At 44.3% G+C, this 25,364-nt stretch overlaps 2 protein-coding genes across 2 annotated transcripts; both read left to right on the plus strand.

Moving 5' to 3' along the window:
- The first annotated feature begins 2,779 nt into the window (after nucleotides 1-2,779).
- LRIT1 (leucine rich repeat, Ig-like and transmembrane domains 1) lies at nucleotides 2,780-14,923 on the plus strand. Its single transcript, XM_045842166.1, has 4 exons — nucleotides 2,780-2,998; nucleotides 6,626-7,092; nucleotides 10,516-10,821; nucleotides 12,033-14,923. The coding sequence occupies exons 1-4, from the start codon at nucleotides 2,877-2,879 to the stop codon at nucleotides 13,007-13,009; spliced, it is 1,872 nt and encodes a 623-aa protein (XP_045698122.1). The 5' UTR covers nucleotides 2,780-2,876; the 3' UTR covers nucleotides 13,010-14,923.
- A 3,581-nt stretch (nucleotides 14,924-18,504) lies between these two features.
- Nucleotides 18,505-23,132, plus strand: LRIT2 (leucine rich repeat, Ig-like and transmembrane domains 2). Its single transcript, XM_045842429.1, is given in 7 exon segments — nucleotides 18,505-18,616; nucleotides 18,905-19,512; nucleotides 19,514-19,586; nucleotides 19,618-19,716; nucleotides 21,442-21,471; nucleotides 21,580-22,210; nucleotides 22,964-23,132. Coding segments are annotated over 7 exon segments (1,722 nt in total).
- Nucleotides 23,133-25,364: the final 2,232 nt, after the last annotated feature.

The following is a 25,364-nucleotide window of genomic DNA, read 5'->3' on the forward strand; positions in this document are numbered from 1 at the left end:
TTCACCAGCTGGACAGTACAACCTTTGTGAAGCCAGAATGGAGCCATGTCTCATTCATTTCAGCCCCACTAGGCAGGATTAATGACCCAGAATCCAAATGGTGTGTGGCTGAGAGCTGATTTAGGAGAGTTGCATAACTAAGGGAGGGATGGGGAGCAGAAGGAGGGATTTGATGTTGCAGCTGTACCTGAGAACTGATTAGAAGCCAGTTCCCAACATGTTTGTAGGTGCTGACAAGCTGAGTGCTTATGTACATGTGTATGCACATATATATGTGTCCACACGCTTGCATGCATGTCCTCACAAGCAAGGAGGGAAGGATGATGGCTGGGAAGTCAGCTGCTGTTATAGAAAGAACTCCAACTAGAACTAAACACTTGAGTTCTGGTTCTGAATCTGCTGTTAACTAGCTATGTTCCCTGGAGTGGGACCACAGGAGTCCCTGCTTCCTCCTTTGCAATGTAAGCATCTTTTTGCATGGACTGTGTACATCTTGGTTAGAAGAATATATCATGGGTATAGCCTTTGGGTCTGCACTTCCTGACTCCCACAGAGCACTTCAGCTACACAAGCATCAAAGTCTCCCAAGTCACTGGCTTGGAGCAAAGGGTCTGCTGCTCTCTTGTAAGTGGTCTACAACCCACTAAGGGCTTTGGCTTCTACAAATGAGGTCCTGGTACAAGTTACACAATGGCCCATGGTGAAATTTGCATCAGGAAACACTAACTAGGACAACTTAACTCATTTTCAAATAAAGACACCAAAGCTCAGAACGCTATCAGCAATATAGCCAATGTTTATTGAGTGCTCACTAAGGGCCATGTACTGTGCTAACCAACCTTACAATGATTCCTGCAACTCCTCTCCATTTCACATGAGCAAACTGAGGCCACACAGTAATTCACAAAAGCTCCATCTGCAAATCCCTGGGGGCAGGGGGGCTCCTGGTCAAGTAGCTAATTTTATTTTGTGAACGTTCATTTCCATGCCTTTCTTCTTGTGATTCCTGCTTATGTCGAAGCCTAAGTACCCCTCAAGGCTGAGCTGACACTCACATATTCCTGGAAGCCTTCCTTGTTAACCCAGTTACAACAGGGTTTTTTCTGCCATTTTCCAGTTTCTGTCTTGCATTACAGTTAATGCGTATGTCAGGTTTTCTTTTTTCTTCCTTTCCTTCCCTCCTTCCCCCCTCCCTTCCCCCCTCCCTCCCTTCCCCCCTCCCTCCCTTCCTTCCTTCCTTCCTTTCCTTCCTTCTTTCCTTTCTTCCTACCTTCCTTCCTTTCTTTTTCTTTTCTTTTCTTTCTTTTTTTTTTTTTTATCCCTGCAAGACTGCAAAAGACTTTAAGGCAGAAATGAAAGCAGGACAGGGCTGGGAATCAAGGTGGAGGACAGCTAGGTAAGATGGACAGGATGGCAGCCCCAGAAGGAGGAGGGAAGGGCAGAGATGTGGGAATGGGCCAGGCTAGCCTTTGTTTGGGGAAAATGAGGTAGAAGTGGGAAGCACAGGAAAATTATATTGTCCGGAATGGGAGAGAGGAAAGGAAGGGAACTAAGTTTCCTGGAAAGCAATGTTGTCAAACAGGCCTGGCACAAAGCCAGATTTTTCATGTGTGCGCTGGGCCCCAGGTACCTGCTTTGGTCACATTTCACTGGTCTAGACCTGCCTAGGCTCATGGGCATGAGGGAATGAAGAACCTTCTGGAAAAGCCAAAGGAAACTTCTGGAAAAGTCTTGGGGTAAAATGTGAAGAATGAATGAGTGAAAGGTGATGCCTATGATAGGATGAGGTTGAGGGTAGGGGACAATCTGTAAAAATGGAAAGTACTTTCAAAAACTCTGTGAGATCTGCTGTGGGACCCTCCTCAGAGTATGATGACTTGAGGAGAGGGACACTCCCTGCCCTCACATGGGGACACCTCATGCCTTTGACATTGGTGGCAATGGCCAGAAGGGCTCCACTCAGACAGCAGTGTGTGGAGACTGGTTGTCCACAGTGCATTTGGGGAGGCAGCTGCTCACCCGGCAGGCTGAGAGGGAGCCCATGAGCCCATGGGAGATACCTCTGAAGTCTATCCAAAATATCTGTATTTTCCCAATTCCTACATAAGCAGGTACTTTTAAGTGCCAGCAAAATTGGGTCCTTACTGCTCATGAGAGAACTTCTGTTTTCACAGGCTGTTGAGGTCTGGGAAATTTGGGTTGCTTAATTTTCATAAACACCCTGAGTAAACATTACTTCATTTTGACAGATGAGGACACAGAGGCCAGAGGAATCATGTGACATATCAAAAGTCACATACCCCATAAATAGAGGAGCTGGAATTTAAACACAGGCAGCATGGCCCTGGAGTTTGGGCTCTTTCCAGTACCTTCACTGCGTTCACCTCATTGCTTTTTCACTATGAAATAGTATCACAGAAAATAATTTCCAATAACCCTTATCAGAGGTCAGGTTCTGTCTTCATCTCCTCTAAACCCATGTACCCTGGTGGGTTTCTGCTGCCCACAGCCTGGTTGGCTTGGGATGGCTTTGCAGGTGGGCAGCCCAGACAGCTGATCCAGCAGCTACTTGCCCCCGGATGGCTGCCCACCTGCCTGCCCCACCTTGCCAGGCCGTGGCCTCTCAGGGCCTTCAACTATTTTACAGAAGGGGATCTCCCCACCCCTACTCTCAGGACTAGATGATTCCAGGGAGCAATAAGCCGCTGAGTGCTCTGGCTGGAGCTTCCTTCCTTAATCCCCAGCTTGATCATGTTTATCTGAGGTGTGCGTGTGGGACCTGAGGATCCAGTGGACTGTTGCTGGGCTTGCTTGGCAGGAAGGACAGAGCAGTCCAGGGACAGGCCTCTGCCTGGGCTACAGAGCCACCAGGAGCCATGAGGGTGGCATTGGGCATGCTCTGGCTCCTGGCCCTCAGGGGACCCCCCCAGGCCTGGAGCTCTTGCCCCTCTCATTGCAGCTGCAGCCTCCACATCCTGGGTGATGGCAACAAGGCCAGGTATGCTACCATGTGTGTGGGATGGGTAACCCAGCCCCCACAGCTCTACCAGCATGGCTGGGTTGGGAGGATTGGATGCAGGGCCCTCAGAGTGTGGCCAGGTAAGACCTCCATTTCCCTGGCACTTGAGGCCCAGGGGTCCTATGGGGCTGATCTGCATTGAATTATTGTCTGGCCAGAAGGACATGGCTCTGCCTGGGTGGTACCAGGTACCTTTACAGTTGGGGTTGGCAGTGGGGCACAGGTGTGACAGACCCAAGAGATCCTTTCTGAATCTTCCTCTAGGATCCTGGTGGACAGGGCTCAGTAAATCTCCCCCTTATTCCTTCCTTCCTTCCTTCCTTCCTTCCTTCCTTCCTTCCTTCCTTCCTTCTTTCCTTCCTTCCTTCCTTCCTTCCTTCCTTCCTTCCTTCCTATCATCCTCTCAATATCTACTTAGCCCCTTCTTTCCCCGGCCTCTCTCATTCTCTTGTCTCACCTTCTGGGGGTACCCACTCACATCCCAGGTATTTTTTACCACTCCACCCAGAAAGGACCACCTGCTTCCTCATGCTCTCCCTCTTTGGGTCTCCTCTGACAAAGCCCTCAGGAACTTCCAATTTGACCCCTTTCTAGAGGCTCTCTGAGAGACCAGGACTTCCCATTCCTTGGCAGACAAGTTTCTCTCCCTCCTCAGCCTCTCTTTAACTTTCCTCATATCCCATTTGAGCTCTGAGAGAACCTCCATCCTCTTCTCTTCCACCTGCATGAATGTCCCCAGGATGCTGGAGTTTGTGGACCCTTGCTCTTCTACCACAGCTCATTCTCATTCTCTCCAACTGTCTTTAAAACATCTTTCCTCTGATGCATTCAGCTTATCCATTAATGACCACTGCCTCATCCATCTGGCTCAAGGATTTCAGCCCCTGGCTCAGGGCCTTTCCCACCACCTTTCCTAACTTCTGGAATTCCATCCTCCTTTTCTCCCTTGTCTTTGGTGGATGGTGGGGAGACACTGATGGTTTCTGACCAGGGCAATAACGTTATCAGTATGATTTTCTCAGTGATTCTGGCAATGGGTGCTGAGTTGACTGGGTATGAAGGCAGATGGAGAAGAGAGAGGAACCCCAAGAAAGGATATCCCCTATGGTCTGAAGAACAGAAATATCTCCATTTTTGGCCCAAATCTCTGATGCTCCAACTCATGCGGATCATCAGAAATAAAGATCCTCTCCCAAAGGGAAGCCAGGCTGAGCCCTGAGCAAGCCAGGGAAATGCCCGTTGCCAACCACAGTGTGACCAGGGTGATGAAGACCCTCCCCTGACACCTACAGAGATCTGAGTCACACAGCACGAGTGGCAGACCTGGTGCTGGAACACAGGGCTTCAGGTCCATTTCCAGAACTCTTCTCATCAATGACACTTTCATGGACAAGGACCAGGGGAGGACTGCTGGTAGCAGGTTAGCTTTAGGATGGAAAATGACATTCTAAAAGTAGTTTCCAGGGCCCCTTATGTCAGCCAGTGGCCATCCCTCCTCTGAAGCTAGAACTTTCATCATTAGTCTACCTGCCTGACAATCCCAAAGCTGATGTTTACCAGCTCATGAGCACAGAGTGTCCTATGAGGGGAATGAGTCCATGAAAAGCTGTAGGGGTTTGAGGTCCCGAATGGTCACGGACACAGATTGTGCAGTCAGACTAAGGCTCCTTCTGCCTCAGATGCCTTCCTCAGCCCCATCTCTAACTGGGGCCTTTCAGAGGGTCTAGACCTTGTGACCTGCCCATGCTCTACATTCCTGTAATCACAAACAGAACTTGTGTTCCTATGGGTAATGGCATTATCTGGTGGGGGGGCAGTCTGGGTACCTGGACAGATGTGTCACCATGTTCTTTGTGCCCAGTGTGCACCGCAGTACCATTGGCCTGTGTTGGGCTCTTTTATTGGTTTCTTTGATCCCTCCCTTGACTGTTTTCTCTCCCTTTCAAGACTTGTTTTCCCATCAACTCCTTTCTTCCTATCTATATCCAGACCTTCCTCCTTGCAATACCCAAACCTCTACCATCATTGAAAATATCATTGTGTCCAATGCTCCTTCTTCCTTAGCTATATTATAAGCTGTATGGGGACAGGGTCTATGAAGCTAATATTATTCTGGATCTTCACAGAACCCATCACTCAGTAGAGGTTCCATGTATATTTAGAGAATATGAATGGATGGAAAGTAACTGTGCCTTTTGTGGGCACACTCGACAAAAAACAAAAACAAAAAAAAACAAGTCAAGCCCATCTGACCTGGAGTATGTAGAGTATGTGAGTTAAGCTGATGAATGTGGGTGGAGTGTGGGTGTTACCCAGGAAGGCACCAATGAGCAACATGTTATGACTCCACAGGAGAACAACCCCCCTAAACTAAGCAAAACATGACACCTCCTCCTCCATGTGAACAGAGAAACTCTCCAGATGAAACTGAGCCTGAACAAAGGCTGGGTCTCTCTTGCCCAGCTCCTAAGTTTACTTTTCTTGATAATCTTTTCCTTTTTACCTGATGTGAGTGTGCTGCTCTCTGTGATAGCATAGAATACAGCCCTGAATTGTAGGCTCCTTGAGGGCAGGATTGTTTCCTGTTGTCTCTCTATCCTCTGCTTTGGTGTGAAACTTAGCAGAACAAGAGAGATGTCACTCTTGGGCAGAAAGTGCATTGGAGGGAGCTGGTGAGACTGAGCAGATCTACCTGGCAGTGCCAGGATGTGGAAATTTATGACAGTGGTCAATAGCACTGGGCTTCTACTCATGACAGTTATGAAGAGCTGATACACACATGACCTCATTTAAACCCCCACACCTCCCTGTGATGTGGAGTCTATTGTTATGGGACAACTGAGGAAAATAAAGGCTATGTCATATGCTAAAGGATGCACAGCCAGCAAGCAAAGAGCACAGATGTGAATCCAAATGTGGGGGTGTGAAGTCCCAGCTCTTAAGACCCTTAAGCATCTTATGCTCCCTTCAGAGTTGGGAAAGGGTTGAGGCACCCTGTGTATGGTTTCCCTTTCTGATACCCTTTATTTTATATATATATATATATATATATATATATATATATATATATATATATATATATACACACACACACACACACACACACACACTATATATATATATATTTATATATAATATATATTTTATATATATATAAAATAAAGAAAGCCAAAATGGTTAAAAACACTGATGTATAGTTTAACGATCAAACACTTTTTAACACATTTGCAATGGGCCAATGCATGTGATGAGCTCAGGATTCTTAGTGTAATGCAGGTGGTGTGGGATGTAATGGGACATAGCAATTTAAGCTTGAGGTCCTTTAGGCCAGTGGCAAAGACCATGTGGTCCTCCTGGGACCTTGTGAAAGGCTCTGAAAACAAGAACACCGATCCAGTTGTCCCCACCCTCCCTCCACCCCTTCCCCCAAAGAAAATAGGATGCTGCTTGTTCCTGGCGCATCTCCAGAGTTCAAGAGAGCTTGAACCCGGGCTTTGTGTCTGTGTCCAGTGCAGACCAGCAGGTTTCTTGAAAGGGGGTAGGGGAAGGTGGGAATCTCTGACCTGACTGGACCCTTGCTCAAATATCCCCCATTTCTGTGACCAGGACGGTGGTGTGCAATGACCCTGACATGACCCTGCCCCCAGCATCTGTCCCACTGGACACTTCCAGACTGCGCCTGGAGCGGACGGCCATCCGCAGGGTGCCTGGGGAGGCCTTCAGGCCGCTGCGACGCCTGGAGCAGCTGTGGCTGCCTTACAACGCGCTCAGCGAGATCAGCGCCTTAATGCTGCGGGGCCTGCGCAGCCTGCGGGAGCTGCGCCTGCCGGGGAACCGTCTGGCTGCTTTCCCTTGGGCGGCGCTCAGGGACGCCCCCGAGCTGCGGCTGCTGGACCTGCAGGCCAACCGTCTCTCTGTAGTGCCGCCCGAGGCTGCGCGGTTTCTGGACAACCTCACCTTCCTGGACCTCTCCAGCAACCAGCTGATGAGGCTCCCACAGGAGCTGCTGGCCACTTGGTCTCACATGCAGACTGGGTCCTTCCTTCCGGGCCACCGCACCAGGCTGGTCCTCGGTAAGAGATGGCATCCTTCACTTGGAACCACATTGGGGTCTTGTGCAGAATACCATACCTCTCTGAGTTTAGATTCTTTACCTGGAAAACTGAAATCACACCTGTTCCCGGTTTGAGTGACTATTGAATGGAAGGCTCCTGTTGACACAGTTAGGAGCTCAAGTGCCGGGTCAGACTGCTGCAGTTCAAATTCCAGCTCTGCCTCTTGCTAGCTGTGTGTCCTCAGCTTGGCTTCTCTGTGTCTTCATTTCCTTTTGAAAAGAGAGAATGATAAAACTATCTCAAAAAAGGTTAGTCTTGTGGGTATAAATATGGTGCTTAATACACAGTAGGTCATGTGGCAGGCACAGAGATGTGCTGCCCAGATCCTCATCAAGGCTGTACCGTCAGCAGCAGCATTAAGCTGTTGCCCCCCTCAGGACAGCCACAGCTGCAGAGCAGCCTCGCCCAAGGCCACACACCCTTTCTGGGGGCAGTCCCATCCAAATACCTATCAGGTGGGAATCTAAAAGCCCAGCCACTGGGGCAACTCTGATGGGCTATTTCAGCTCCAGACTGCCCCTCCACCCAGTGATTCACCACATCTGCATCCCAGCTCCCTGTCTCTCTCTTGTTTTCCTCCTTTCCTCTGCATGCTAATCATGTGTGTGTGTGTGTGTGTGTGTGTGTGTATGTGTATAAACTCTGTTCCAACACCATGTCAGGCAACAACAGCAAGGAGTGTTGGCCCACTGTTACAAACAAGGAAAATAAGGGACAAGAGACCTTCTAGGTCATGCAGCAAGGAGACAGAACCCTGAGATTCAGTTTTCCAAAGCAGTGTTGAATGGGCTACACCAGCTGGCTCTCTCTGATTCTGTCCAGTTCCTAACAAACTAATGGCTTACTGGGTGAACCAGAACTTCTTTCCTGCCCAAGGCTCCTGCATGGCCTGAAGGGTGACAGGTGGGGACATAACTCACTCTGGAAAATTAATTTTAATGACACAAGTCATATGTGAATATATGTAAACATTTAACATATTTCAGAAAAGGCTAAAAACCCTTTTGTCTTCTCTACCAATTCCAGTTCCTTCTCCCCTCCTAAAAGGTAGCCACTATTGTTAATTTGCATGTTCCCTGTCTTCTACAGTATGTCTACATACACATACATATACATATGTGCACATAAAATTTCATCTGTGTGTTTTACATATAGTTTTATCATATTGTATATATCAACCAGCACTAATTTTCATCCAATAGTATGTCTTGGAGACTTTTGTTAGTTACTACAAGAGAATCAACTTCATATTGCACATACTGCACAAAGGCTGGGTCTCTCTTGCCCAGCTCCTAAGTTTACTTTTCTTGATAATCTTTTCCTTTTTACCTTATGCGAGTGTGCTGCTCTCTGTGATAGCATAGAATACAGCCCTGAACTGTAGGCTCCTTGAGGGCAGGATTGTTTCCTGTTGTCTCTCTATCCTCTGCTTTGGTGTGAAACTTAGTAGAACAAGAGAGATGTCACTCTTTGGGCAGAAGGTGCATTGGAAGGAGCTGGTGAGACTGAGCAGATCTACCTGGCAGTGCCAGGATGTGGAAATTTATGACAGTGGTCAATAGCACTGGGCTTCTACCCATGACAGTTATGAAGAGCTGATACACACATGACCTCATTTTTCAACTAGTGCATAATATTTTGTAGTATAGTTATACTACACTTTATTTAACCATTCCCCCTTTAATGGACCATTAAGTTGTTTTCATTATTTTAACACCTGTGATGCCACAGAGAACATTCTTGACATTGCAGCCTGGTGCAGGTAGACAAATGTTTCTCTAGGATAGGAACTGAGAGGTGGAATGACTAGCTCATGGAGTGTGCACACTGGATATTTTAACATCAATCTGAGAATCTCTAAAGGGGCTGGGCCAATACTCATCCCCCACCATTTGTGTGTAAGACCACCCATGTAAATTCACTTTGTAAGTTTATTTGGGTGCCTATGAATGTGTGGGCACAGTTCTTGGTGCTGGGGATGCTGAAGTGAGCTAAATTGATGAAAATCTATTTTCTCATGAAGCTAACAACAGAAATGGCTAAAATGTTTAAGTTTTGCCAGTCTGACAGGTGAACATTTCACTTCCTTTCACTTTGTCTTTTGCATTCATTTATTGGGGATTCTGTTGTAATGGGCAAAAGCCAGATAGCTCACCACCAGAGCCAAGCAGTGATGAATCTTGGGGTTCAGGTGTGTCATTATATGCATTTAACCAGTGACACAGAGTAGTAACCATCAGTGGGATGAGGTGGTAGGGTGGGAGAAGGAACTGACACCCTCTCAGCTAGTGCTCACCTGAGAGTTATGAATATGCAGCAGATCTGAATGCAGTCTTTTCCCCCTTTTCTTTCTTTATTTTTTATTGTATTTTTCCATTACCATTTAACCCCTTATACCCCTTCCCCCTTGAAATCACCACACTGTTGTCCATTTCTATGAGTCCTTTTTCCTTTTGCTCCACCCTCGACCTCCTAACTCCACTCCCCACAAAGAGCTCTCAGCCTGCTCTCTATGAGTTTGTCTCTATTTTGCTTGTTAGTTAAGTTTGTTCATTAGATTTCCAACCTTCACATTTCCCCTTCTAAATAAATCAAATATGTAAGTGTATAAGATGCCATTGATTATTAGATACACTATCAATTTTAATAACAGTCTCTGGGGAATAAAAAGCACATCACATTAAATGCATTTATTTTGCATCTCAGAAATGCAAACACATAAAAAGGGTTTGTGCCTTAGAACTGGGGACACATAATATCCCTCTATCTGTTGAAGTTTTTTTAATGGGGGTGGAGACTTAGTGAGCTGCTTTAAGCTCTGTAAAGATGTTCAATTTTAAAGTAGAGAATGCAGGGATATGACATAGGATTTGACTTCTTGGTCTCCTCACTCCTCTCCTTTTGAGCCTGTGTCAAAGGAACCATGGGTCAGAACAACCACCCTCATTGCTGGGGTGATCCTGAAAGTTCCCCTTACACTGGGAGGATAGGGATCAAGTGGCAGAGGTCATTAGCATTTCTAGAAATGGGTTTTGGCATGTTGCAATTATTGCAGAAGCATTCACTGGCCAGTAGCCAGAAAGCATGAGTCTAAGAATGGCAGTAGTAATTGCTAATTTTGTTGGTATGCTGTATGGCCTACTAAGTGATTAATATGATTTCCCTTTATGTTTATGGCAATCCTTAAATGGAACTAGTGCAGTCATTCAAGTTGAAGAACCAGGCTTAAGGTCACATAGCTAGTGAAGCAAGGAGCTGGGCTGAGACACCAGTCCTGAGGATTCTGAGCTCAGGAGCTGCCTTGTCCTCCCTGAGGGGGAATGGAACTGGGCCTGGGGATCTAAATAGCTAGGGCTCACTTCTTGCCTTTTATCTCTGCAGGGCTGCAGGACAATCCCTGGGTGTGTGACTGCCAACTCTATGACATGGTCCATTTCCTGGAAGGCTGGGCCCCAAACCTGGCTTTCATAGAGGCCAGGCTGAGGTGTGCCAGCCCACGCAGCCTGGCTGGAGTGGCCTTCAGCCAGTTAGAACTGAGGAAGTGCCAGAGTCCGGAGCTCCATCCAGGGGTGACCAGCATCAGGTCTCCTTTGGGCAGTGCAGTATTGCTACGCTGTGGAGCCTCTGGGGTCCCTGGTCCTGAGATGAGCTGGAGGAGAGCCGATGGGTACCCACTCAATGGCACAGGTGCGTGAGCTATAGGTACCACTGTGCTGAGAACCCTGATGGGGGCAGGTGGGTCAGTGTCCCAAATGGGCAGAGTCAGGTTTGCCAAGGAGCAGGAGGTAGGCTAAGCAAGGCTGTACACTCTCATTCTGTCTGAGCAGATTTGGGCATGTTCTACCCAGAGGTAGGTTATGGGGACAATGGCCTGTCCTATCATATTCCATTAGCCACTCCATCAGAGACTCAGGGCCCACCTTGAGAGGAACAAAATGATGACTTTTGGTAGAAGATACTCTTTTAGTATATTTAATATTTATAGTAAGTTTCCCAGTTGTGAATATTAAGTCAATATCACTAGGAGTTACTCCCAGTAAGTAACAATGTGAGTTATCATTTATGGAGCTCTACATTTGTTAAATGTATCAGTGCATAATGTTGTTAAACTTTAGAGAACCTGAATATCCTTCTTATTTTGCATGTAAGTAAAGTGAGGTTTTCAGAGATTCAATGCTTGGCCTATATCACCCAGTTGCTACAAGGAGGAGCAGCTCCACAATGTGTGATATTTGTGCTGTGTAGACAGAGATGGTTCATCTCTGGCACTGGGTGGGGGCTGGGAGTGGGGTTGCAGGAGTCAGAGCTCACCTACATGCAGAAAGAGGGTTCAAAGGGAACAATTTCTTAGCATCTGACCAGAACAGCTTATGTTCTTCCCAGCTGTTTTCTGTGTCCTTCTACTAGGTTGAAAAGCATTGCTCTAGAACTATGGATTTAAAAATCAATTTACAGACAAAGTTGTATAAGGATCCCCATATCTCAAACAGAAAGTTGAAGATGCTCTGATTGAATTGGCCATGGGGCTGGACAGGGATAGGCAGAGCACTTCCTCCTATCTACCCCAACCCACCTTAACCCCCAAAAGTACCTGCCTGCTCCCTGAGGGGTCAGCTCTGCAGGACTCCAGGGCTCTACGGAACACAGTGTGAACATCTCACATTTAGAAGGCAGATCATTTTTAGGCTCTGACTCAGCTTAGGTCTCCCCAAATTTGAGCCTAGGTGATCTCAAGCTCCTTGGTTAGTCTAAGAAAAGTTGAATGAATCCCAGTGTTTTCCTGGGATGACAGGGTCTTTAGTAGAGAGTGAATAGTCCAGAGGCTGTGAACTTGGGCCTGAAAGGAAGCTTGAGGCAGATGGGTCCATTCATTCTCACATATGGCTCTTTCTCCTTAGTGCACCAGGAAGTCTCCAGTGATGGCACAAGCTGGATTCTGCTGGGTCTGCTGGCTGTGTCCTACCTTGACTCTGGAGACTACATCTGCCAGGCCAAGAACTTCCTGGGAGCCTCTGAGACTCTTATCTCCCTTGTTGTCACTGAGCCCCAGACTTTCACAGAGCACAGTGGAAGCCCAGAGGCACTGTGGGCAAGGACAGGTGAGGGGGCAAAAGCTGCTGCATACAACAATCAGCTGGTGGCCAGGCATGTCCCCTACATCCCTGAGCCTGCTATCCTGGCCACTGGCTCCTCTGTGCCCAGTATGAAGGAGGAGCTGATGCTCCAGCACTTCCAGATGAGTGCCCCAGCAGAACACTTGAATGAACAGGTGGGATCCCAGGAGGCCCGAATGGTGAGGTCTCTCAAAGTGTTAGGGGACACTTACCAGAGTGTGACCTTGGTGTGGAAGGCCCCTCAGGCTGGGAACACAACTGTCTTCAGTGTCCTCTATGCAGTCTTTGGGCAGCATGACATGCGGCAGGTGGTTGTGCAGCCTGGGAAGACCAGGGTCACCATCCATGGGCTGGTGCCTAAGACCAAGTATGTGGCATGTATCTGTGTGCGGGGCCTGGTGCCCCGGAAAGAGCAGTGTGTCATCTTCTCTACCAATGAGGTTGTGGATGCTGAGGCCACTCAGCGGCTGATCAATGTGGTCGTGATCAGTGTGGCCACTGTCATCGCCCTGCCCCTCACACTGCTCGTCTGCTGTGGTGCTCTCCAGAGGCGCTGCCGCAAGTGCCACACTGTGGGCTCCACTGAGTCCATGGGTGCCTATGTCAACCTGGACAGGCTGGGCCACAGTGAGGATGGCTCAGAGGAGCTGTCCCGGCATAGCCTCAGTGAGGCTGACAGGCTCCTTTCAGTCCACTCTGGCCTGGACACTCAGCTCTTGGGAACCAGGGGGTGCCGTCAAATCAATGAGTACTTCTGCTGAGGAGCCTGCTTCTCCTATACACATAGATGCCCACATATCTGCTCCAACCACCTTCTACTCCCACATGCTCACTCTGACACCTGATTCATGCTCACCCACTCTTACCCACTTGGGTGCTTATTTATTCATCCATATATATACACAACAGCTAACATCTATTAAAGCACTAACTATATGCCAGGAAGTGTTCTAAGTGCTTTACATGCATTGACTCATTTAATTTTTATAACAATCTTTTGCAGTAGATGACACATTCCTCCTCATTTTCCTGTAGAAGAAATAAGGTAATTAAGTAACTTGCCTGTATCAGTCAGTTTTTGCTACAAAATAAATGAAAGCAAAACCTCAGTGGTATACAGCAATGAGCACTTATTCTCACACCATCCACAGGTTGTTGAGTTGACTGAGGTGGCTTTGTTCCATGTGTCTTATTTGGGACCCAGGATGGAGAGTCAGTGGCTACTTGGGCAGGTTCCTTCTATGGGTAGTTCAGATGATATCAGGGGAATGAGCAAAAACATGTAATACCTCTCAAAGTCTTGGCTTAAAACTGACATACTGATATTTCTGTCTATTTTCTATCTGCCAAAGCCAGTGCCATGGCCAAACCCAACTTTAAAAGGGCAGAGAAGGACAGTTCTTTGCTGGAGGCCATGCTGGTGCAAGAACTATTTTGCTGAGCAGTGATCTAATCTACTCTATTGCCCACAACTATGCAGCTAAAAAGTGGCAGCTCTGGCAGCTGGACCAGGCAATTGGTTCCACAGTTGAATCCTTAACATATGTTCTCATCTACTGCATCTTGATTACATTTATGGTGATTCATAGGCACTAACATACATATCCTATTTATGCAGTAGCCACATTTGTACAGTTTCACACATTCACACACACAGACACACACCATGCCCTCACTGTTATACTCACTGATTCTAACACTTTTTTCCTCTGGGTGCCATTCTGCCTAGAGGTAATAATTTGATTTTCAATAAATTCTAGAGGTTTGGATGATGCCCAAGCGATTACTGCTCATTTACTCTAAGAATGTCAGTCTGGAGGGATTTGAGAGACCTTTTGTGGTGTGTGGTACAGTACACACAATGCTATCTAAAATGCTACTCACCTCAGTCCCCAAGTAGCAGTCTTTGTGATCCTTACTGAAATTTACCTCGGTTCCTGAGGATATCTCAGAGTCTTCCCAGTCACTCAGTGAGCCACTTAAAAGGAGGATTCTGCTTCCATTTGCTTAAAGATGGGAAACACCTGAGATGTTTCTGAGTGTAGGAGCAGACAAATATTCCTGCACAAGGGCAGATGTATCTTGTCTGCAGGACTGAACATCCAGGGTAGCTGGTGCCAAAACCTTTGGGTAACAACAACTGACAAGATTTTGTTCAGCCAGTGATCCAAGGGAACTATTTGGCTGGTATAGTGATTTCTAAGGTTACTATATTCCCTCTCACATTTACAGAAGACCTTATAATATATGACCTTACAATGTAGTTTTTCTGTTTTCTCTCATTTGACCCTCACAACAACCCCTTATAAAGACTGGGCTACTTGATTGTACAGGTTAGAAAACTGAAGTCCAGAGAGCAGAATAATTTATAGAGGGTTGTGATGGATTTTCATGGAGGATCCAAGTGTTTGATAACTTTCTGGCCAGGCTGAGGGTCTATATTCACCTGATCTCTGCAATACAATTCTTAGCAGGGTCACTACAGAAATGGATTTTTTTGTGTGTGTGCCACCTGAAACATGGGATCAGAACCATGGGAGCACTGATGCACATGAGTGCAGAATTTCCATACATGGATATTTTTTGCCCATCACCTGCTATTTGATAGCATGAACATATTTGTATATTAGTATTTACCCAATATTTTGTGTGTGTGTGTGTGTGTGTGAGAGAGAGAGAGAGAGAGAGAGAGAGAGAGAGAGAGAGTGAGAGAGAGAGAGAGAGAGAGAGAGAGAGAGAGAGAGAGAGAGAGAGAATTCAAACTTTCCAATGATTCATTAAGATCTACTTTGGTGATCTGGATAAAATACCTCTGAGATGGTTAGCCTCCTAATACCCATCTGTCACCATCTTTCCTTTGTGTGTTCTGTCTTTTTTAGATTGCTGTTACAGAGAATAGTCAGATTGGATTGTGCTTGTGAATATTCAAATTACTGAAAAAAAAAACAAATTCCTGTTGTAAAAAATAAAATAATGCTTTGTTTGTGTATATGAGTCAGTCTTTTGGTATATGAGTCAGTCCTTGAAAACTTAATGCCTTCTTATTCTCCTGGGAAAAACATTTCTGGTTGCCCAATGCTGAAGACTTGCCTGCACTATAGTGATCCCACAGCATGCTGCCTTTGGAAGCTTTGTTTGGAGGGCGGTTGGAATTGCAGAATCTCCATCATATATTTTCTGACTGCTACATGATTATATGCCTTTTTACCTAGGCAGAAGCTACTTCTGATGTTATACATCTGTAACTGAAGTTGCAGGGTATCAAAAGACAAATAACAGAAACTATATCCCAGGAAGTAGATGTGGGCTATTCAAATTAGACTATTGATCAAGGTACTTAATGATCAGTGTGTTTAGACAATTGGAGCTGGATATTTTGTTCTATCATATAAGCCAGAAGAGACAAAAATCAATTTACAAGTACTGGAGCATATTCTATTTGATTGCAAGGGCATTTCTAGTTAGAATAGGTTATGCTTATGCTGTGCTAACAATTCCAAAATTTTAGTGGCTTGACACAGAAAAATTTATCTTTGCTCTCAGAGAGTCTACTTGAGTCAGTGAGAAATTCAGATGAAGGGAGGGTTCTGCTCTACTTATTCACTCAGGGACTCAGGCTGTTGAAAATGCCACCACCCAGAATGTCACCAATTGCTATAGCAAGTGAAAAGAGAAACTGGAGAATCACATAGGGGCTTTTAAAACATAATTTATGCTAACATTTTATTAGCTAGAATATTAGTCACATAGTCCACCTATTTCAAGAGGGTTGGGAATATAGTCCTCTGTGTGTCCATCACAGGCATGCCAAAGAATGCAGGTAACCAAGGGGACATCTTAGATGTGACTGGTGGAGGAGTGAGGGAAGAGCAGCCCCTTGAGAAAGAGGAAGGGCAGTATGTCTTTCTGACGAGTCACCCAGTTTTCTGTCTGAGTTGTGCCAACATTCCACCAAATGAATAGATAAGAAACTCTCTGATTAATATTCTGTTCAGAAAAGCCAGAGAGCTGCAGCCCAAGAGCCATTTATATATAATTATTTCATAAACACTGAGAAAGTTCTGTCCTATGACTGTCTCTTCCACTCTAAAAGCCCAATTCCTAAAAGCATCCTGAAGGAAGAGAGGTAGGGGTATAATGTACTAAGACTCCTTCCTTTTGGTGTTAAATCTCTGGAATTTAGGACATCACTTAACCACTAGTTATGTAATAAAACAAGGTAAACAAAGTAACTTTAATTGTACCAGTCTCCAGCCATAACAGACACCATACCTACTCCCTATGCCCATATGCCTCATTAGGAAACCAGAGGATGAAGGGTTGGGAGAGGAGGTGGAGCAGTGCTGATGTGGCCTGAGGAATTCCAGAAGTGACAAGCTTTCAGCAACCACTAGAAGGCTGGATTGAACTGAACTCATTTGAAAAGGTTCATACAGAATGAATAGAGAAGAAATTGTGTGTGTGGAGGTGGAGTGAGAATTCTTTACCCTTTTATATTTTGGAGTGAGAAAGAAATCACTAGTGGTTTGTGATACTCGTGGATTAAAATACATTTTTTCCCCATGAAGCAAACCTAACAAAATCTTGGCCAACCTGGTTGGGGACTTTGGGATGAGAATCACCCATTAGCGTTGTTCCCATCAGGCCAAACTGGCCAAGCCCTTGTGCCCTTACCACCCTCAGTCACTGCATGTGGGCTGAGACACAGAAAAATTGTGTGACACAGAAAAATTTATCTTTGCTCTCAGAGAGTCTACTTGAGTCAGTAGGAAGACAGTGGGAAGGGAATGGCCCCATGCAAACACTCCTTGCAGGTAAGCATCAACTCATTACTTGAAGAGGGTCTAGGCAGCTTTTCTCCATGTCCACCACAAGCTGTGTGCCCGTAGCACTCTCCTTGTTTTAATTTTTACTTTGAGAGGAACTCTAGAGATCTAGCCAAATTGTGAATGTCTGAAAACTCCAGCAAATATATCTGGCTTGAATGGAAAGCCTGAAATGTAATCCGCTTAGTTGTGACCCATTTTTCCTCTCACTGGTTAGCTACTAAGAGGATTTTCTTCTCTGAGGCCTTTTGTAGGGAATAATGTGTATCATGAGTCTTAGAGAACTCATGGAATTTCAGTATTCACCAGGAAGTACCCCAAGTAATAGGGAATTAGACTTTGCCTTTCTTCAAGAGTATGTTGATATGGGAGGTGAATTAAAGTTTATTGGATACCTACTGTATGTTAAGTACTTTATTTTACATAATCTCAAAATTACCTAGAAGCACTGTTAAGTGTTTGTTAATTCCCTCACTTTGCTGAGGAGAGATTAATGCTCAGAGAGGTTAAATGACTTTCCAAAGATGTCAAGACTAGGGAGCATAGGCTAGAGCGAAAACCTCATGGATCAAGTCCATAAGAGTTTTTCTCACCACTGCATTTCTTGCACCTAGTAAGTGTGTGGCTTAGAGCAGAGGATCAATAGATATTTTTTGACTGAATAATGGGTGGCAGAACAAGCATCCAGAAATTACACATATGTAACTTTAAAATACCGGTCTTTTTATTGTGAAAGACATGCAGCATTCAGGGAAAGTCATGAGATCCAAGATAAAATAAAAAACATGCTTTAGTTTAATCAGAAAACACAGTCTTGAGGTTTACCTTTTGCACCATAATGCTTCTCTTAGTCTGGTCATCTCAGTGGCAGATGCAGATGCCTCAAAGCAATAGAGATATAGCTCCATAATATAAAACTCCACCACACAAGGTGTTGAGAAGAGAACCATACAGAGGCGTGGTCACAGAATTACTTGTCACCCATCATCTGCATTCACTTTTAGAGTATGGTTAGAAATTCTAGGTTTCAGGATCCAGTTGTGATTAATGAAATATTAAATGAATTTTGCAAAATTACTTGAACCATAGTGCTCAGAATAGCACTACCTGCTGGTGTCTCAGATCTTTTAGCGAGAAACTGAGGGAAGACAGTATCAGGACAGAATTTGATGTCTGCCTTAGAATTTGCTTTCTGAACTCAAGAATCAAACAAAGGGTGAAGTTTCTGACCTTAGTCAAGAGACACAGCTCCCTGACTATGGGTTCTCACTAAGCCTGTGATCTGGGCCACAGCAGACCTCAGAATGTCCAGGGGCTTTTCCACTGCTGTGCTGGCCTACATCACCATGGATTATCAATAATGGGATTTGCCACTTAGAAGCCAAGGCTATCTTACTCAAAATTCTCAAGTTATTTTTTTACAGAGGAACATGGCTTCAGTTTCCCACTATTTCTTGCTAGTTCTGGCCTTTCTGGATTTACATGCAACTTGGCCACCCTGTCTGCCAGGATGTACCTGCTTAGAGGAGAATTTTGGCAGGTGTGTTGTGCTAGCGAGATGCCACAGAGCTCTAGGGGATGGGTTTTTCTGGGGAGTTTTTGGAGTGGGAGTGTGCCCAGAATTTGCAGAGAATTAGGAAAAACTCTATGAGGCTCATTCTAGTTGGTATTGAACTTTGGTGAACTGTGAGCTTTTACCAAGATAGCTGTAACTCTTTCATTTCAAGTGAGTAATGTTTTTGTCTAATTCATATCCTAATGCCAGGATAAATTCATACAACCTACCAATCTCCTGATGTTCATCTTAAAGCTTTTCTGTTTCTTGTACAGGACTCTGCAGTGTATCTCTCTCTTTGAGAAAGATCCCAGGGAAACTTCCTGAAGAGTTCAAGCAAGTGAGAATTGAACATTCATCCTTACTTGAACTGCCCTGAGGGTCTTTTGTCAACATGAGCACAGTGGAATACCTTTGGCTCAATTTTAATGATGCCACTGTGATCCACCTAGGAGCCTTGGAACACTTGTCAGAACTAAAAGAGCTAAGACTGGAAGGGAACAAACTTCGTTCAGTACTGTGGACACTGTTCCATGCCACCCCTCTTTTGAGAGTCTTGGATCTCAAACACAATAGGATTGATGTACTCCCTGAGCTGGTTCTTCAGTTCTTGGTCGATTTGACCTACCTTGATCTATCTTCCAATAGGCTTACAGTTGTATCCAAGAGTGTCTTCTTGAATCGGCCAGCTTACCAGAAACACCAGCAACCTGACTATGGGGCCAAGATTCTCTCTAGCATGGTGCTGACATTGCACAATAATCCTTGGCTATGTGACTGTCACCTAAGGGGACTCTTCCAGTTTGTAAAATCCACCAGCCTCCCAGTTATCCTGATGAATCCCTGTCTGATGTGCTGAGGCCCTCTCTCCAAGGCAGGGCAGTTTTTTTCATGAAACTGAGCTCAGTGCTTGCGTGAAGCCCCAGATCTCAACCCCCAGTGCCTATGTCACCATTCAGGTGGGACAGAATGTAATCTGAAATGCTTGGCACAGGCCAGAATGTAACCCTGAAATGCTTGGCACAGGCCAGCCCTTCACCAACCATTATGTGGATGTATCCCCTGAGCATGTGGAGGGAATTTGATGGTAAGCCACATGCACTCTCTTAATGTATCTGGGAGAATGGGGAGGTGTATAGCAACCTTATCCTCAATAGAGAGGTACTAAAATGGGTGTAGGTAAGATTGGGAAAGGCTTGTATTATATACATCATGACAAGGTAGTATTACACTATTGGCATTCTTTTAAATGATTGCATACAGATATATATTTTATATATATAATGTATAATATATATTTATAAACATATATAAATATACAGATATCTATGCTTTATATAGAAATGTGTATATGTATATTTATGGATTTACATGCAACTTGGCCATCCTGTCTGCCAGGATGTACCAGTATGTATATTTATATATAAAGCATACATATCTTATATAGACATATGTAAATATATATCCTGGAGTTGACTTAACACTGTATAAATATTAGAGAATTCTATGAACAAATATAATTTTGACGACTTTCTAGATGCAAAACACTATACTGTGTATTTTTAAATCATAGTAATTTCTGACTAGGATCAATTCTAGAGATTATCCATTACATATTTCCTAAAATTGCCTGAACAGACTCACCTGGGGTATTTGTTTGAAATAATATTTCCATGTTTCCCCTGCCATGAAAACCTGAATTAAGTGAATCCAGAGGAGGACCTGAGAATATATATTTTAACAAGTGTTTTCTCCTCCTCCACTCTTCACCCCCACACCCTAGCTAATTCTTAACATCAGGCAAGGGTGGGAGGTTCTAGATATTGACTGAATTTTACACTTTTCACCACTTTGTTGCCCAGACCTTATTGATTTAAAGTTGTAATACTAGGATCCGTTGTAATACTAGGATCCAGGGAGAGGTGGGCCCATGGACCCCACAACTGGGGTTTAAACCTGCCTCTCATTTCTTGAAACTCTGTGCTTGCTCTGCTTTTATACCTCAGCTGGAATCACCTTTAATAATACCCTGAGGGTTGGAGCACATCACAAAGCCAATATGGCCTCCCAAGTGGTATATAGAAGTTTTCTAGAAGATAACTAGAAATATCTGTGTAAAACTCGAGAAACACAGTCAGTTTTCCACACATTTATACATGTGGTGAAAAACCTCTGAATGATTAAAAATACTGAATTAACTGAAATTTTGACTTTTTCCTGTCATTTTGATCACATTTTATAGGCTTGAAGTTAAACACCAATGAAAGTAATACAGGATTTATTATTGTAGAGTCTTTAAGAAGAATGAAATGCACCCAGGTGTTATCTTTTGTGATGCTCTGTGATTAATCTCCTTGCCCCATCTATTCTATGAGTAATAATAACAGCTAACACAGACCACTTTTTATCAATCTTATTGAGTAAGTATTGTTATCATACCATGTTATTGATGAGGAAATTCAGGCCAAGAGAATCCAAAGAATTTATCAAAAACCATATACCTAGTAAGGGATAGAACCCAGGTATTTGACTCCAGGTTCTAAGTCACTCCACATCCTGGGGGTGAGAGGGCACTTGTTGAAGGTCACAATATTGCAGTCACACAGTTGTTAGAGCTATCCTGGGAACCATGGTGTTAGCTCAGCAAAGCTAAGGTAGTTTGGTGGAAGCAGCTAATGTGGTTGAAAAACTTCACAGAAGGACAAGTTTTCAGATTAGTTGCTGCCTCTGAACAACACTCATTATTGGAAAGTCACCTAATCTCTCCAACCCTCAACTTCCTATGTGTAAAAATTGGGTACTTGTCTTAAAGGGTTGTTGAGAGGCAAACACCTGACACCAAGTATATGCTTAATAAATGGTAAACACCACCTTTAAAAAAATGGCACTGCTGGACACTCCAGTTGTCTATCATGGAAATGCACAGCTGTTTTGCTCTCTCTCCACCCAGTGTTGACCTCATCCACCACAAAAGATGCTGTTCTGTCAGAGCTGGTCATACCTGCGGCCCACTTATTAGACAAGGGCAATTACACGTGTGTGGCTTCTAATTCCATCAGCAGGAGCACTGTTGTCAACTCCCTCAATGTCCAGCCTCTCCTGGTTCTGCCTGCATTGCATTCTCTTTCCATTCCCTCACAGGATAAAGTCTACATCAACCTGCGGGTCATCAAGCAGACCATGGGTGGAGTCCTGCTGGAGTGGTTTACAGTGGGAAATACCTCTGAAGAGAAGTGGACCATCCTCTATGTTGCCTCAGATGTATCCCTCAGGAAAGAGGTGGTTTACATCGGGCCTGGAATCAACACATATATTATGAATGACCTCCTCCCAGGCACAAAATACAAGGCATGTGTCAGCCTGGAAGACCAGCCACTACACCAGGGCCAGTGTGTGGTCTTTGTGACAGGCCAGGACCACAGTGGGTTGGACGAACGGGAGCACTTCCTGCACATCACGGTGGTCCTGTGTGCAGTACTGCTGGCTGTGCCTATTGGCACCTATGTCTGGGCAGCCCAGGTCCCCTGCAGCTGCAGGAAGTGGGGCTTTCTCTATTGTCCTCATCATAGGAAAGCCCCCAGGTACCCACAGGCAGCCCCACAGCACAGAGATCCCATAGTGGTGTGTGAGGATGGCCTGGGACACAGGGACACTGAGGAGGGTGAGGGAAAAGGAAAGGGAGATAGTGGCTGAAAAGTCTGGGCTAGGTCTAGAGAAGTGTGGGCCCCCAGCCCCCTAAACTGACCTTCTGTGGCTGCTCAGCTGAGTCTGATCTATTTATTCAACAAATATTTATTGAGCACCCACTGTGTTCTTGGCACTGAACTTGACACAGTGAGCAGTTCTTGTTTTCATGGAGCTGATGCCAATGGAGCTTTATCCTGTCCATTAATCATTTTTATTATTCACAATGTCTGAAAATTAATAAATATTTCTATTTCTACATATATAGTCCTATAACATTGACATGTTTACATGTAACATTCACACATAATATTTCACATGTGTTATCCTATTAAAGAAAAATAGAATTTGACCCCTTTTTACAGGTGAAGAAATGAGGCCCAGAGAATTACATTACCCATCCAGCAGGCAGTAGAGGCAGTGCTCCAAAGAGGTTCTAATTCTATCGTTTCCTCTAAATGTCTGCTTTGCAGTATTCTTGTTCTTCTATTGTTCAGAAAGTGTTATTCTCCCCCTTAATGGCAACTTCCAATGACATTGTGTAAGGTGGATGTTTCAAAAAGCTGTCCTTTGAGTGGTAAGAGCCTGGTGGGTGATGCACATCTTATTGTGGGTGTCCATGTCCCTAAGGGCAATCTTTGGTACTCCAGAGAGCCGGGTGCCATTAGCACCGAGCAACAGAGTATTGGCTGCAACCCAGGGTTCAGGCTCCAGAAAATGTTGGAATGGAAGCTCATGAGGAATGGAGGGATCTCCATGAACCCCAGAGACAGCTCACCATCCCTTTGTGAAGTCAAGCTGGTGAAGACCAGAATTTAAACCCACGTCTTTCTCCCCACAGCTTCTCCCATTGGTCCCAAAAAGAGCCCTGACAGCTGTAAGCTGGCCTCTTTGAAACATCCCACAAATGTTTCTCTCTCCTTCCCACTTTTCTTACCAATTCCTTCTCATCCTTCTAGGCCTATCTCAAGGATCATGTGCCCCATTAACCTTCCTTGATTCACATTTCCAGTAAAAATAAATAGAATCGAGCAGGATATGCAATGGTTTCATTGGTTGCAAGCCCTTGGGGTCAAAAACCCATCTTGCTGAGGCTACTGGGCTCATCCAACACCTGGACTGTGTTGAAAAATCAATGTTGTTTAAAACTAATTTTTAAAAATTAAAGACTGCTCTCATATTCAGACCAATTGTTCCTTCATTTCTTCAAGTTTTTATTTCTTCTGAGCATTAGAAGAAGAAAACCCTTTTAATGAAAATTTTGAGTCATGTAAAAAGTGGAGAGAATCTCATTCCTTCTCATCAGTCAGCTGTAATAATTTTTAACATTTTTGAATCTTATTTCATCTAGTCCTTGCCCTCAACTTTTTTTTTAACTGGAGTATTTAAAGGCAAATACAAAGCTCCACAGTTGACTTGTGGATATTTGTGTTTTATCTATAACAAATTAAAAAGGTTTTTAAAAAAATTAATTAATTTCTTTTTAGAGATTGGGGAAAGGAGGAAGAAAGAGAGGGAGAGAAACAGCAATGTGTGGTTGCCTCTCACACACTCCTCCGCTGGGGACCTGGCCTGCAACCCAGTCATGTGCCTTGACTGGGAATCGAACCAGTAACCACAGACTGGCTCATAGACTGGTTCACAGACTGGCACTCAATACACTGAGCTACACCAGCCAGGACCCAAATTAAAAAGTTTTTTAAAAATGCTATTATCACACCTAAGAACATATATTTAAAAATTATATGTACAAACTTAGTTACATATGTAGAAACAACACATTCATACATTTATATATATAGCAGAATTTATTCCTGTGAAAATTCCCATGATAAATTTTGTAGAAAAAGGTCAGAGTAAGGTGTGAACTTGTACTTCTGTTTGCTTCTGAGTGTCAGGAGCATTGGGTGAGCTGGGAGAGTGTTCAGCTGCTTCTGTGAACATGAAAATTTAAGGAGAGGAAAGAGGTCTACAGAAGATTTCTGGGAATCTAACTCTTTAAGACCATAGACTTCCCTTTAATAAATCCTAGAGCTAAGATGTACATTACTCAGATTGACTAGGCAATATTGCAGTAGGAATAAGAGCATAGACACTGGAATCCAGTTTCTTGGGCTTAAATGTTGGCTTTGCTTCTTGCTTTAGAACATCAGACAAGTTACTCCATTGTTCTGTGCCTTAATTTCCTCATCTGTAAAATGGGGATAATAATAGTACCAAGCTGATAGGATTGTCTGGATGATTATATGAGCTTTTACATGTAAAGCTCTTAGAACACTGTTTGTTCCATAAGCCCTCAGTAAACATCAGCACAATAAATGTTATCACCATTTATGCTGTCTGAGTTTATGTGTGTTTTTTTAAATGTGACTCAGCATATAGACCCAGCCATTTGGAACATCAGATCTTATTAGGATCACATGTGTGTGTACATCTATAAATATATATGTAGTAACATAGTATCTATGCTAATATCCTTCACATGTTCTGTTAAATTAATGTCTAAAGGTGCTATAGTTTTAGATTCAGTTGCGCAATTTTAAGGCAGTGCTTTTGATTCAGGAGATATTTGTAAGTGGGGCTACTCACTTTTAGGATAAAGCCACTGTTAGTCTCAGGCCTCTGCTATTGGCAACCTGAGAGAGGAATTTTGTCCTTTTTCTCTTTTTTTTCCTAGTTCATTAGTTTGTATTCCTAACACCTAGCAGAGGATCTGGCACATGTGATATACTCAGAAACTGTGCTATTAAAGGAATGATTGAGTAAATTATATTGGTAGCCAAGGAGATACATTTGTAGAATTTCATGTCATGCAAATACCCTCAGTATCACCAGCCTGTTGCTGCAAAATAAGATCACTTACTTTATTGATCACAAATTAAGCCATCACTACCTCATTCAGCAAACTAGTCCCTTCAAAGCACCACCTCCCTAAAAGTTATTACTGTTAATCTCCTAAGGGGTCTTTCATGTGTCCTCTCCACATGCCAGTTTGGCAGCTTTAGTCTCATGTGTCATCTTCACTCCTCTTCTTGTCCATCCTTCCATGGC

Source organism: Phyllostomus hastatus, unplaced genomic scaffold (genome assembly GCF_019186645.2).
Source record: "Phyllostomus hastatus isolate PE091 unplaced genomic scaffold, TTU_PhHast_1.1 phas_contig_38, whole genome shotgun sequence".
Classification (NCBI taxonomy): domain Eukaryota; kingdom Metazoa; phylum Chordata; class Mammalia; order Chiroptera; family Phyllostomidae; genus Phyllostomus; species Phyllostomus hastatus.